Source organism: Antechinus flavipes, chromosome 2, assembly GCF_016432865.1.
Source record: "Antechinus flavipes isolate AdamAnt ecotype Samford, QLD, Australia chromosome 2, AdamAnt_v2, whole genome shotgun sequence".
In the NCBI taxonomy this organism is placed as follows: Eukaryota; Metazoa; Chordata; class Mammalia; order Dasyuromorphia; family Dasyuridae; genus Antechinus; species Antechinus flavipes.
The window spans coordinates 593,418,968-593,434,961 of record NC_067399.1 but is presented as its reverse complement, the minus strand read 5'-3'; the positions used below and the strand labels follow the sequence as shown (position 1 = coordinate 593,434,961).

At 34.1% G+C, this 15,994-nt stretch overlaps 1 protein-coding gene across 12 annotated transcripts in view; it reads left to right on the top strand.

Annotated features, from left to right (window-relative positions):
• Positions 1–15,994, top strand: part of ABLIM1 (actin binding LIM protein 1) — a 297,172-nt gene that overhangs the window by 250,726 nt on the left and 30,452 nt on the right. For 7 of the 12 annotated variants that reach the window (XM_051981492.1, XM_051981491.1, XM_051981489.1 and 4 more), the window contains 4 exons: positions 2,917–2,994; positions 5,640–5,795; positions 9,818–9,853; positions 10,486–10,615. In XM_051981492.1, the coding sequence (XP_051837452.1) occupies positions 2,917–2,994; positions 5,640–5,795; positions 9,818–9,853; positions 10,486–10,615 (400 nt within the window). Of the gene's footprint in view, positions 1–2,916; positions 2,995–5,639; positions 5,796–9,817; positions 9,854–10,485; positions 10,616–12,846; positions 12,967–15,994 lie in introns of all 12 variants that reach the window. The other 5 variants (XM_051981486.1, XM_051981481.1, XM_051981480.1 and 2 more) reach the window with 1 other exon arrangement.

The window sequence follows — 15,994 nt, the reverse complement described above, 5'->3', positions numbered from 1 at the left end:
ATTGTTCAGTTGTTTTAATCACGTATGACTTTGTGCTCCCAAATGGGGTTTTATTGGCAAAGATAGTAGAATAGTTTGCACTTCCTTCCTTAGTTCATTTTACGGATGAGGAATTGAGGCAAACAGGAATAGGTCGCACAGCTAGTAAGTGTCAGAGTCTGAATTTGACTCACAAAGCTGAAACTTCCTGACTTCAAACCTAGCACTCTATCCACTGTGCCACCTTGCTACCCCAAATGATACAGGAGAGGGAATATAGAATGGAAGTAAAAGTCCTTCTAAAAGACTATTACAGTAGTCCCAGGTAGTCAGTAATGAAAGTATACAGTAGATTCGTGGTAGTATAGTTGAAGAGGAACCTAAAATTGAAGAGTTACAGAATTGGCAGAGATTTGTGTGATGGAGTACTGGGTTTTAAATCAGAACCTGGATTTCATTCCCAAAACTAGCATTAACTGTGTGAATTTGAGCAAATCACTTAACTTCAGTTTCTTCATTTTGAGGGGATTGGATTAAATTATTCCAAGGTTGTTTCTTGCTATAGATCAACAATTCATTATTCAGTTTGAAATATCAGAAACTTTAGGTTAGGAAAAAGTCCAAACATGGGAGCCAATAAATGAGGGAACTAATAGGCAGAAGTCAGGATGAAGTATAAATTTAGAGGAAACGATAATAAACTGTTTGGTGCAAGTTAAATTTGAGGTAAAAGTGGAACATTTGACTGGAGAAGCTTGATAGTTCAGTTAAAATACAAGTTTGGAGCTTGGGAAAAAGAAAACTCAGGACTAAAGAAAAAGGTTTGGGAATCATCTACTTAGAAGAAGTAGTTGAAACTATGGGAATGATTGAGAAGAGAAGAATTGTAAAGATTCATATCTTTGAAATGACATTGTTCCAAGAAATGGTGAAGATCTGAGTTGTGATCACATCAGTGGCTGAGGTGAGTTTAAAAAGATCACTGGAGTTCAAGAGGCTGAGAAATTAAATACTTCTTAGAAGGTCATCAACATATATATTAAATGGAGAAAATGGAGCCAGATATTAATAATATTAAAACTTGAGAAGAATAACCTAGAAGTCATTTGTGACCATTTAAAACCATAAGAATTACCTGTAATAAATAGTTAGCCTTATAATTTGGTTAGTCTTGCATTTGGGGATGGCCCCATGTCTTAGGACCTCTCTGTCAAGAGTTCTGTTTTTATTTCAGCATTGCTGTTGTAGATTGATATTGTTTCTGGAATATTGTTAATGCATTGAATAGAAACCATCTCAACTTGGACTCAGGACTGAAAATCTACTGTAGCAAGCATTAAAGAGAATGATAGTACCTCAATATTATTCAGAATTGAAAATATTGAAGTATCTGTCTTATAGATTTGAATCACTGTATGAACTCTGTCACTTAAAAACTGCATGTTTCCAAAAATGCATGTAAGCCATTAGATTTAGAGATAATAAAACTAATGACCCCGAGAACAACTTTATACTATAATTCTCCTGAGCTGCGTACCCTTAAACCATCACTGAACACTGGAGCAGCTTTGGAATGCTGTTTCCCTGCGTTTTTATTTACAACTGGATCTATCTTTAATGAGATCTGTGCTTGGCAAAGTACAATTTCTTGTCACCAAAGCCATAACTAGTAAGGTTTATGCCCCGGGCAAGCAAAACAGAATATACTCCTGGAATCATCTTCTCTGGAATGGCACAAATCTTCCACAACAGGGTGTTAGGAGCCAGACAAGAAGGAGCTCACTTGGGGTGCAGCCTCCAGGAAGGAAATAGCACTTGATAACTTTGTATTTTAGCTAATGATTCCTGCTACCCTGATATAAAATTCATTTGTTTCGGTGCTTTTGAAGATTTGCAAGTACTCTATATGCCTTCTAATCTATGAACTTGAATTTGGTTTTATACATACATATTTATATATGTGGGTATATCTATTTAATTGTATTTCAGTATAATTGGTTTGCTATTTTATAAGCACTTAAAAACATTTTGGAGAGTTCATTGGCTTCATTGGTCTGCCAAGGGGATTCATCTCCTCTCTCTCTCTCTCTCTCTCTCTCTCTCTCTCTCTCTCACACACGCACACACACACAGAGACTATATATATGTATACAAAACACAAAATCAGAGCTCTGAAACAAATCCCCATTCACCGTATCTTGGTTATAGCTCTCACAAATTTTCACTTTGGTAATAGGAATGATTTAATCTATGAATGATTCAATCTTCAGTATTTTTGTGACTCATACTTGAAACATCAAACTGATAATCCAAGTAAAGCTCCTGTGTGTTCTTCAGACTTGGTTGCTCAGGCTTGCAAAGTATAAAATGCAAGTAGGTACATTACTAAAGATGAAGAAGTTAAATTTCTTAATTAGAATTTTCTGGCAAATATCAGTAGAAAGGTAGATACACTAGGTTTTCTGTTTTGTTTGAGAGTTTTCATTTCAGGGCAGCTGATCACATTCCTCATACTTATCTTCTATATATTGCTGCTGTTCTCATAGTTTTTAGGATGCTACTGTCCATTTTAAATCTGCTGAAAGTCAGCATCAGAAACCTACATAGCCTGTGTATATCAGTATATCCATGTAAGCCTAGTTCAACTTCAAGCAATGAATGTGAATTTCATACCCATGAGCTCAACATGCAATATTTGGCCCGAGAGAATAAATGATGTTTCTAAGCTCTTCAAAGACTTTATAAGCATTTAAGTACATTTTTATAGTTTTCTTATGTCTTTTTTTCACTTTTTTCTTATGTTACAATTCATTTACCCATAAAAATGAAAAAGACTTTTTTTTTTTAAAGGAGTTTAGTTTCCAGAATCTCATTCATTGACAACCGTGATCCTTAAACATCAGCTTTATCTCTCACATGCTCATCCTTGTTTTACAGCCAACCAGGACATCTTCTGAAAGTATTTATTCCAGACCAGGATCAAGCATCCCTGGCTCTCCAGGTCATACCATCTATGTAAGTATCCACTTCAATAAAGCTAGTAAATATAGGGATCTCTTATTAATGACATAATAGAAAATCTATCAATTCTCTTGAGAAAATAATATTATGACAAAAAGCTACTATGAATTCACTAACAATTTTAAATGAAGTTGTATCTTACTAATCATAACAGCATCTACCTATATTTGGAAAAATAGCAATTTTACATATATATGTGTACATATATATATATGTATATATACACACACACACACACATATATATATATAAGATATGATATATATGTATAAATATAGATATATACACTCACATGAAAAACCAAATGTTATACATGCTTGTTTGTTGTATTGAGTTACTTAATGGAAATGAGTTTTTTGGATGATCTGTTTTCAACTAATTATACCATTGCTACTTTTAAACAATTCTCTACTATTAAGTAAACTATACACTAATCCACGCTTGTGAAGTTTTAGAGGCAAAAGAGTTATTTTTTCATATTATTGTGTGTTTTATAATTACATATAAAGATAATTTTTAAGCTATCAAACTATGCATACCCTTTGACCCAGCAGTGTTATTACTGGGCTTATATCCCAAAGAGATTTTAAAAAAAGGAAAGGGATCTGTATGTGCAAGAATGTTTGTGGCAGGTCTCTTTGTAATGGCCAGAAACTGGACACTGAGTGGATGCCCATCAATTGGAGAATGCCTGAATAAATTGTGGTATATGAATATTATGGAATATTATTGTTCTATAAGAAGTGATCAGCAGGATGACTTCAGAAAGGCCTAGAGAGACTTACATTGAACCGATGCCGAGTGAAATGAGCAGGACCAGGAGATCATTATATACTTCAACAACAATATTATATGATGATCAATTCTGATAGACGTGGCTCTCTTCAATAATGAGATGAACCAAATCAGTTCCAATAGAGCAGTAATGAATTGAACCCAGCTACACCCAGCGAAAGAACTCTGGGAGATGATTATGAACCATTACATAGAATTCCCAGTCCTTCTATTTTTGTCCACTTGCATTTTTGATTTCCTTCACAGGCTAATTGTACACTATTTCAAAGTCCAATTCTTTTTGTACAGCAAAATAACTGTTTGAACATGTATACTTATATTGTATTTAGTTTATACTTTAGCATATTTAACATGTATTGGTCAACATACCATCTGGGGGAGGGGGAAGGAGGAAGGAGAGGAAAAATTGGAACAAAAGGTTTGTCAATGCTGTAAAATTACCTGTGCATATATTTGTAAATAAAAAGCTATAATAAAAAAAAGCAAAAAAAGATAATTTTTAACATTGATTTTTATAAGATTTTGAATTCCACATTTTTTCCCCTCCTTCATTCCTTCTCAAGAAAGGAAACAATCTAATATAGGTTATATGTGCACAGTCAAATTAAACATATTTCCACATTAGTCATGTTGTCAAAGAAGAATCAGAACAAAAGGGAAAAAAGGGAAAATGGTATGCTTCAATCTGCATTTAGATTCCATAGTTTTTTCTCTGGATGTGGATAGCATTTTCATTTTGGGTCTTTTGGAATTGTCTTTCACCATTGCATTGCTGAGAAGAGCTAAATCTATCATAGTTGATCACTACATTATGTACTACTGTATACAATGTAATCCTGGTTCTGTTCATTCTACTCAGCATCAGTTCATTTGAGTCTTTTCAAGTTTTTCTAAGACCTGCCCATTCATCATTTCCCTTTTGTTCTGATTCTTCTTTGACAACATGACTAATGTGGCAATATGTTTAATTTGACTGTGCACATATAACCTATATTAGTTTCCTTTCTTGCGAAGGAATGAAGGAGGGAAAAAAATGTGGAATTCATAAATCTTATAAAAATCAATGTTAAAAATTATCTTTACGCATAATTGTAAAACACAAAATACTATGAAAAAATAACTCTTTTGCCTCAAAAATTTCACAGGCGTGGATTAGTGTATAGTGTACTTAATAGTAGAGAATTGTTTAAAAGTAGCAATGGTATAATTAGTTGAAAACAGATCATCCAAAAAACATTTTCATATATGTCATGAAATACAATTGTTTGATTTTTATAGTCAGTCTATCTTTATAATCATTGAGTTAATATTAAAATAATTTTCATTTTCTAACCACACATCCTCTGGGCAATAGAGAGACAAGCAAGTGACATTCTAGAAATCATGGTATGTCAGACTACACATTTCTTGAATATAATTTACATGAGGATAATTGAGGATTGATCTTAAATGCTGCTATTAAAGATCATGAGTTTGAGAAAGATAATTAAATATTTAGTTGCTTAAAGATGCAGCCCTTGTTTTTCACCATCTGGGAAGACTGTTTACCTATCTGTTTCCAGTTAATTTTCTCTACATAATAAATTTAGAAAGATATTTTTAAGGGTGGAGTTTTTGGGGGGTTTTTTGACCTACTCCTTAGTGAGTTCTATAGAGTCTTTTTCATAAGTTCCCAATTTTTTAATTGACTAATTTTCCCAGTAAAGATGCAGTCTTCCTGAGAATATGATTGTGCTAGTTACTATATCATCTTTCAAAATCAAACCTAGATGGTGCTGGCAGTAACAGATTACTATCTGATATGAGCATTCATGCTAATTTTTCTTTCTCCTCTGTTCTTCCAGGCAAAAGTTGACAATGAGATCCTAGATTACAAGGATTTAGCAGCCATTCCCAAGGTCAAGGCAATTTATGACATTGAACGTCCAGATCTTATTACCTATGAGCCATTCTACTCTTCAGGATATGAGGACAAACAGGAGAGACAGAGCCTTGGAGAGGTAATGAATTCCCAAGGGATCTGGCAATTTAATTATACCTCTATTGTTGCATCAGGCTGCCCTTGGTTCTACCTGCTTTGAGACTTTCCCTATTCACTTAACCTTCACATTGATCTTTCTAGAGCACAAGTCTGACCATTCATCCCTATTCTTCAATAAGCTCCAGTGGCTTCCTATCACCTCTAGGATTTAATAAAAAAAAATCTTCAGGGGGTGGGAGGGAAGCTAGGTGGCACATTGGATAGAGCACCAGCCCTGAAGTCAGGAGGACCTGAGCTCAAATCTGGCCTCAGACACTTAATACTCCCTAGCTGTGTGACCCTGGGCAAGTCACTTAACTCCAATTATCTCAGAGGGAAAAAAAAGTCTTGGGGGAAAAGGAGCATTCAAAGTACTTTATTACCTAGTCTCTTCCTACCTATCCAGTTTTCTTGCATCTTATTTTGCCTCCTCCCCCAAAACACTCTGGAATAGAGATCCTGGTCTTCTTGCTCTTCCTCCCAACAATACATTGCATCTCCTAACTCCGTGCATTTTCACTGCATATCTTCCCTGCCTGAAATTCTCTTCTGCCTCATTCCAACTCCTGGCTTCCCTCCAGTCTCAGCTAAAATCCCAGCTTCTGCCAAAATCTTTTTTCAGCCCTTCTTAGCATTAATGCTTCCCCCTGAAATTACCTCTAGTTATACTATACTACACCACACACATATGTATACCCATATACATACATATATATGTATGTATATGGGTATACATATGTGTGTTTATACATAGCTGTTTGCATGTTACCTTTGCCAATAGATTGTGAGCTTCCTGAGAACAAGATCTGTTTTAGTGTAGTTTTTTTTTTTTTTTCCTTCTTTGTATCCTTAGCACTTGGCCCCATGCTTGGCATATAATAGGCATTTAATACATAGCTGTTAACTAACTCAGCTCTATCAAGGAAACAAAGATGCTTTAAAGAATGGCCCCTAAATTTTTTTCTCATTGTTTAAATTCAGAATAAAAATAATAAAACTAAAAATTAAAAAAAAAAAACTTTTCAGAAGATACAAAAGAAAACAAAAACAAGTTCAAAAGAAAGCAGAGCCAAGCAGAACAATTTTGAATTTATATATATGTATTCCTATAAAATTAAATAGTGTACACAGCTTTATAGAAAATCCTTTTTTGTATGTTCTGCTATACATATGGAATGATTTGATTGGGGCTTTTGTTTTGTTTTGCTTTTTAAAATCAGAATAAACAATAAAATTTAAAATGGAAAAAACATGAAGATTGTATAATTTGGCGGGGGGGGGAGAGAGAGAGAGAGAGAGAGAAGAGAAGAATAATTAAACATATTTCCACATTAGTCATGTTGTCAAAGATTAGAGAGATGGAAATAATGAACACAGTGTGTTCTTGAGATGATGAGGATACTATTATTGATGCTTAAATTTTCCTACAGGTAAAGCTACCTAGATTCTTCTTACCACCGAGATGATTCAAAGTACTTACTAGGATAAGCCTAATCTTTTCTGAAACTCTGAACCCAGAAGAAAATCCTGTATTGAATCCAGGATCTTAGGGTCCTTCAGTCTGTCCCCCTAGCCCAGGATTAGGGCTTTCAGTGCTGTAGTCCTCACTTCAAACCAAGAATGGATTGGCACAAAATAAAAGCTTTAATTAGAGTCAAAAGCACAAAACAATCCATTAAACAATAAAAATATGTATTCATGAGTGGAGAAAAAAGGTTACTTTTTTGCATGATTTAATTCTAGCTTTAATTGGATTCATTCTCATAATTTTTTTTTCTTTTCCTTATTTTTTTTTGTCACCAAAAAAATCTTCTTTTCCATGTTTTATTGACCAAAGTATCTCAGAATTGGAAAGTTCCATTGCTTGAGAAATGATATCTTTTTTTTTCTTTTCTTAATTTTTTTCACATGCAAAAAAACCTTCATTTCTATGTTTTATCGCCCAAAGTATCTCAGAATTGGAAAGTTCCATTGCTTGAGAAATGATATCTGTTTTCATGTAGTACCACCTAGTGGTCAAGCACAACACATTTCTGCAAAATGAGAGATGCTGACTTGTGGCTTTTTCAGAGTTACTCACAGCAAGTTTCTAAATTCTACATGCTTTTTCATACATCCACTTTCCTTGCCAACAATTACTGTAATTGTCCACTGGGCAAGATTCAGTTCCCTAACTGATGCTGGACTTTTCATGAACATCAGAGATGTAGAGAGGAAGGCCAACATGTAACTCTTAGGAGAAGATCTCTTGGGTCTTCCGCACTTCCCAGTTTCCTTCATGCTGCTATTGTTATAGGAGAGCAGTGACCAAATGTAGCCCAAGAAGCAGGCATTTAATGTAGACTTTGTACAAACAAAAGTCGTCACCATAAAATCGCCTTCATATGAAACCCATGGAAATACATGCTAGTAAAAAATATATTGAGATTTCTAACCATAGGTGTACTAATAGATGATGATAATTTGAACAGAATCCTTTTAAATACTAAAAACAAATCTGGCAGGCAATCAACAAACATTTATTAAGTGTTTATTGTATACCAGTATAAACTTTAATGTCAAACAGAAGTTTGATATCATTCTAGATTAGATCCTTGATATCACTTACCTGGATTATTTTATTAGGCTCCTAAGAGATTTTCTTACCTCCCCTCTCTTCTGTCACCAATCCATCCTGCAAAAGTTGCCAAAGTAATCTTCCTAAAATGTAGGTCCTCTCAACAATCCTTGCCCCGCAAAATACAGCTTTCACTGGCTTTTCATTACTTCCTCAATTGTGTTTTAAATTTGGCTCACAGATGCCTGAGTTCAAATCCTCTCTCTGATATTTGCTTATTATGTGCATGGACAACTCATTCAATCTCATCCTTAATTTTCTCATTTGCAAAATGGGAAATAATGATAGCATCAACCTCACAGTGTTATTGTAAGGATCAAAGTAGCATATAAATGCTAGCTATAATAATAATTGCAATTATTATTATCATCTGGATAAATCAAATCAATAAATATATATTAAATGCCTAGTGTATGTAAAGCCCCATGCTATGAGTTTAAGAGATACAAAAAAAGACATGGACCTTGCCTTTAAGAAGCTTGTAGTCTAGCCAGTGAGTCACAGTATAAGTACATGAAAGGTTAAATTGTAATAAACAGAAAACTGAAGGAGAAACAGTGAATAGAGCTCTAGATCTCGAATCAGGAAGACTTGAGTTCAAGTCCAGTTTCAAATATCTTCTAGTTGTGTGATCCTGGGCAAATCATTTAACTCTATCTGTGTTGCTTTCTTCATCTGTAAAATGAGGATAATAATATGCACCCACTACCCAGGATTGTTATGAAAATAAAGTAATATTTGGTAAGCACTTTGCAAACTTTAAAAGGCTTGCTTGAATTCCCATATTGATAATTATAATTTAGTTGTTAAATTTTAAATATTATTTTATTATTATTATTTGCCAGGTGAATAAGAATATAAACAATAACTACCGTACTTTGAGAGAATGATAGATCATTATAGGCAAGAATGGTCTGGGAAGATTTTCTGGAGTTAAAAGGACTTGAGCCAGTTCTTTTAGAGATAAGTAAGATTTTGTTATAAAGGAAAGATGGCAGCATATGTAAAGTCTTATGAACATCAAACTCTATCTAGAATTCCCCTAAAAAAGCACTTCTTCAAAAATAAAATAAAATGCATTTCTTGAATCTTTTCTAAACATAGTGGAAAGAATGCTGAATGTAGTCAAGTGAGATCTGGATTCTAATCTCATCTCCAGTATTTAATAGCTAACTAAGTACAAACAGATCATTTCACCTCTAGAAAAACTGGGCTCAGAGAGATAGGATATGGGCTTAGAACACATATTGTTCCATTATTTTCTAGATTTATCACTGAGTCGCAGATCTAAGAAGGTAGAAATAATTAATGATAAATTTCTGGAAGGAAAAAAATTATGTTAAGAAAATGTTTTGACTTTGCATCCTTCTTTCTCATTCTCACAGTCTCCAAGGACTCTATCTCCCACACCATCTGCAGAAGTAAGTGTTCTGTGGGGAAACTGGGGTTCACTCAGGCAGTAAAAAATACTTGAGATTTTTTAGGGTCGCTGATACTCTTCAGGACTTTTTAAAATAACATGAATTCAAAAAAATCCCGAAAATTATTTCTAGTAGCTATGAAAAAAAAAAACCTTGGGAAAATGTGTTAGCCTCATGTGTTTCTACTCGCCAAAGTCTACAGGATATGGGAACAAATCCAAAAAAGTGTTGCTGGTAATAGAGTGCCACACACTGACTCAGAGACAGCTCCACATACATAATATATGGTGTGCCCAATTCTGTACTCTTGAGGTATCATCTATATGGCTAACCCTGAAGAATCAAGTCATTTAATCTTATCTTCAATTATAAAATGGGAATCATAACATACTATCTTCCTCTCAGAGTTATAATGATGAAAGTGGGAATCATTATTTTTAATAGTTTTCATCAAAATGTAATTATAGTGACACAGACATTTATTAAGTACTTTTCTATGCACTAGTAATACAAAAAGAAATAAGAGAAAAAAAAAGTTCCCGTCCTCAAGGACCTTATTATCTAATGGGGCTATTGAAAGTATTTATGTATCATACTGATTTTAGGGAACTTTTTGGACATTTTCTTTCTAGGGATACCAGGATGTTCGTGATCGAATGATCCATCGATCAACTAGTCAGGGCTCCATTAATTCTCCTGTCTACAGCCGTCATAGTTACACTCCAACAATGTCACGTTCTCCACAGCATTTTCACAGACCTGGTAAGGATAATGGCTATCTATGATCTCCTTACAGACATCGTTATTTCCACCTGATAACTTAGTGGTAGCCATCATTGGCTTTGGAAAGATAGTGGCCAAGTTTTTAACATTTTTTCCTCCTTCTGACAACTATCTTATAGCCATCTTTCATATTATTCATTAAATACTGAGTTTTTAAAGTTGCATTAATGGTTTCTTATGAATAACCTATATCGATGATTAAATGTCTTCATCAAGATATTGCTATTCCATGACAGAATAATGCAGACCTCACTAATGACCTGTTGAAAGAGCCAAATGCATAAGCTCATAGTTATTCACATTGCTGTGGAAAGCTTTGGAAGTATTCGGTCCTATCAAAAACAATTAAAAGATAGTTTCTGTATATACCACTTGAAGACCACATCAGAATTACACCTATACTATGGCCCTCACTGCAACTTTCTTGCTCTCATTCCATTCATTTCAAGTACAGGATCCCCTTTGCTGTCAGGGCAAGGTGAGGGGAAGGGGAATATTTCTGTGTGGAATTGGAGAGTGAAGAGTGATCAGAAATCTGAATTTTTAAAAATACCCTGTGAAATAGAATTAGAAAGGAAGATGTGGAAATGGTGGTAAAATGTTGTTATTATTCTGTGCATCAATAAAGACTATGTTAAGTCTATTTACCTGATTTAATGATGAAAAAGTCAGCATGTCACTGTGTTTTAAAAAGTACTAGAATGATAACTGAAAGAAATTAATGACTGTAAAAAGGCTGCAAATTTCTAGTTGTTAACAGCATATTTAATGCTCACACAATCCTCATTTGGCCAAAGTAGGTCTCATTTCAACTCTCCTTCTTGCACAATGGTAGGCAAATAAGCAGGCAGGTAATGAATACTTGTTAAATAAATGAATTAAAATACACTGGGGTTTTTGTTTGTTTTTGGAGGCTTTCATTAAATACTCAGGATGCCTGAATATTTTTACTTACCAACTGGAAATATTCCACTTAAAAGCTGGTACTTCCAGGTTATACATAATCTTCTTTGTCACTGCCTCATCCCTTTCTTATAGCCTCTGAGGGAATTATAGACCACCAAGATACCTGGTCTCTGGCATCAAAGCAGGCATAGATTGCATGGAGTGATTGGTAGAAAAAGGTTCTTTGAGTTCTGGTATTTATCTTCATCTCATAAGAAAAAAGCTCCAGTAAAGAATGGAGAGAAGGGAGAGAGGATTGAATAGGGAACTTTACATGACCTTTAAAAAAAATTATCTCTGTTGATCATTCAAGAGTATTCATCTGTTGCAATCATATTTTCCTTTAAAACTGTCTTATGAATTTTTTAGACTCACCTAGCCTTTGTAAGGTTTATTTCTCCACTTATATGTACTTCTGCTACAGGGCAGAAGGGGTAATTTTTTTGGATTTAATCTGTATATCTGTAAATGAGGTTGGAGTTAGATTCTGATTCAGGAGTGACAGTGGATGGTATTGATGTCTCTAGTGATTTCTACTCATGCCTCCCTAAGTCACTTTTGTTTTCTTCTGGCTATGTAGATCTGTCTTAAATCCTTTAGGTGTGTGTGTGTGTGTGTGTGTGTGTGTGTGTGTGTGTCTGTTTTGTTTTCTTTTGATTTTAATTTTTAGGGTCTACTGATTCTCAAAGATATTTGGAGGCTGATCCTTCTGTCTATGGTGCTCAGCCTTGTCAGAAAAACCTAAAAATGATTTTTCCCCTTCTAAATCAATACCAAAATGGCATTAAGCTATTGGAGAGAAGTTTGCAGCTTTTCAAAAATAATAATAATAGTAATTTCTGATATCAAGAAATACTTACTTTAAATTTCCTTAAATTGCCATCTTCTTACATGCCTTTCAGTTGGCTTTGTTGTCAAATGTTTATCAAAACCGCTGCTAATTGATATATTTGGGTATTTGCAGTGTTTGCATGTCAACAGCTGGTTGTGTCCCAACCCATGAGGTGTTGTTGCTCTTGTTTTTCCAATGAAGACATTTATCCTGATAGGTGAATCAACGACAACCTTGTTTTTTAAAATATTTTCTAAAATTTTGCCTAACCCTTGATTTGGTATATTTTTTAACCCTTTCTCCTTCCTACTTTTCAGACTTCTGATTAAAATGCTCTTTTCTTTTGGTGCCTTTCTCCCTGCTTCTGTCTTAATTTTTATTCTTCTTTTGTTTTCATTTTGTCCCTGCCCCATGATTCCTTTTGCTGCTGAAGAGCTGCTGTCTCCTGGTGTGCAGCGGTTATCACACCTGCGCACTAGCAGTCTCAGCTCCACCCACAATGACACCCGCCCCAACTCCCCATTCCGACACCACTTCTTTCCCCATTTCAAAGGTAAGGAGTCAGGTCTTTCTAGCTAGTGCCCTGCATAGTGGAGATTTATTAGCACTCTTGTGAAAGCTAATAAGGTTTATCTCCAAAAGGTAGCCTTGAGCTTTTTTAACCTCTCCGCATGTCTCTGATGTCTCACTACACTTGTGTGTGTGTGTGTTTAGAATTGACATAACATCTTCCTTGGGGAGGAATATGTCATTTCTAAGGGCCCTAGATAAAGGAAAAATATATATATATATATACATACATACATACATATATATTACATATTAGAAATATATAGGCAATCTATGGCTTTAACCTACTGCTTAGAGTACAGAGATTATTTTGGTGATTACATTTCAAAAGCCACTTAATATGTAATATATAGCTCCTATGCTGGCCAAATTGGTACATAGTTTTAATAAATGATGTGTATTTCCAAAAATATTTAAGCTACCACTATATAGAAATTAACCTAAATCGTGATGAGTAAATTAACAGTCTTAAGAAGTCTTGGCCAACATGAAAAGATCCATGGCAACACCTTAAATATCTTTGCTGCTATCAAAAATTTCAAACATTATCAAATCTTTTCTTTCTAAGGCCATAGCTTTGTTATCTTCCTTTCACCTGGCCTGTCTTTCATTCAGAGAATAAAAGAGTATGTTTCCTGTTTTCTGTTTCCAATGTAAGTCTGTTTTTAGTCCTGCTCCACATTTCTGTCCTTTCCCTTTATGATATTTAACCAGTCCTTCCTTGTCATTGTTTCTTTCATCTCCTATAGCAGACCTTGATCAGTGTTCGTGTTTTCTTCTCCATTGTGGGAAAGCCGAGGATTCTGATGAGGTTTAAAAGAGGTCATCATTTGAAATAAGTAGAAGTAGTACTGGTTTCTACTATCTACTTCATATGAAACAAGCCAGCTGATGGAAACATCAGTGAGAGGAGGTTCAGAAAGTACAGGCTATTGCCATGGATCTTTAAAAATGCTAATAAACTTCAACCATATTCCAAGCACTCAAGTTTAGCGACTTATGAATCAGAATTCTAGGTAGAGGGGTAGGGAGAGTGGTTTTAATTAGCACACACTTGCAATCTACCTAAGAAATTTTCCTTTATATTAACTTGATTCTTAGTTATCCGAGGTCTTAAAAATAAATGCACTTCTCATTGTCAGCATAAAATTAGCCAACAAACTTTGTTATTTCAACATTTTGTATGCACCAAAAAACTTTCTAATGGCACAAAGATCCTCTTCAACGGGCACTGTGAGAAAATACTTCTGATTTGCCTAAGTCTGAAATCTATCCATTCTTGCCAAGCCATTTTTTAAAAAATCAGTATTATTGTTATTGAGTGTTTTTAGAATAAAACTTTTTAAATTGATCTCAGTTATCTATTTTGGAAAAAGAATCATATAGTTAAGAAACATCAGCTCTGTCAATATTCAGTCAATCAAGAATTTCATCACTGTGGATATTCACAACACTAATGCTTATAATTCCTTCCCCTACAATTTGTAGAACACCTTCACGAATCGCTATAGTCAAATATATATACATATCACCTGATAACCAGCCCTATGATGATAAATCTCTTGAAAGAGTTGGTTTTAGGATACAGACACATAGTCTGATACTGAATCCATACTCACATACTCATCTCACACTAAGCCCATACTCAAGCCCCTTCCAATTCCTTAATACTTGCTAGAGATTTTACTTATCTCACATATTCTTTGATAACAGTCAGCCCTATCCCAGAATAAGGAGGATATTGATAGTCCATTTATCCTCAGAGACCATGATATAGAAGTACTTGTTCTAATTCAACTTCATTTTTATGCAGAAGAAAACATTACTGATTAATTAAAATGAAAAGGTCCCTTTTTTTTTGAATAGGCTATTTTGCCTCATATCTTAGACTTTAAAAATGAAGACTTTTGCAGTATATGTCATGCTTGAATTCATATTAAAAGTTACAGAAATTTGGTCAAATTGTTATGGCATAATATGCCATTTCTGATCTGAAACATAGCATTCATTTATTCAGATTCTATAGTTGCTCAACAATATGAGAATATAGATTAAGCAAAGAGCAGAGGCACTAATATTTGGTGTGTTCATTTTTTGCTAACGCATGAAATCTAAGATGCTTATTAAATAACCTAAAATATTCATTTCAACTTCCTTTTTCAATTAAAAAAATTGCATTTTTTTGATACTGAGATACAATCGGTATCCTTCCCAAAATTTTTTTAATAACGTTTTTATTTATTTTTAGCCTTTCAATAATAAAATCATAATCTCTTCTGAAAAAAGACTAAAAATGTCATGTTTTTTGCTCCTATCTGCTGTTTTTTCCAGCAGTGATAAATTACCTTCATACTTTTGTATGGATCTGGGTTGCAAATCTTTAAACTCATGATTGGTAGAAACACAAGTAAAGACACATTCAGCAAAGGCATTAGGGCAAGGGTGATTACAATTAAAAAAGTTTAAAAAATTCACCTTCTTCATGTTTTCTCACTTGTACCTTCTTTGTGCCAGTTAATATATCAATAGCTAGCATATGTTATCCAAAGACAAAAATATACACATAATAGTTATTGATATTAAAAGTGCAATGTCCTTATTTGCAAGCAAGCTAAATAATAATATGCCCTTTGGAGAAAGTGATTTCATTTAGGACTCCAGAGTTTGCCCTGAATTCCACCATTCAGGTAGCACTGGATATTTAAAAAGGTTCAGTATTGTTTGAAAGGATTCAATTCTGGGATACTAATGGATTTCAGGATTTTATGAGTTATGTTTCTTTGCCTTCTGACATTCTATGGGCCTCATATAATAGGAAAATAATTTATCTGTTCACACAGAAGAGTTTTTAATTCTTGGAAGATATTCTATAAAGGGAATATTTGCCCATTTTAAAAACATTCAAGAGATTTTTTTTAAATACCATGATCTTCAGGGTTTGTTTTGTTTGTTTGTTTTTGTAGTCTTTCATTTAAATGTTTGTTTTAAATCCTGGAGACTATCTCATTGAA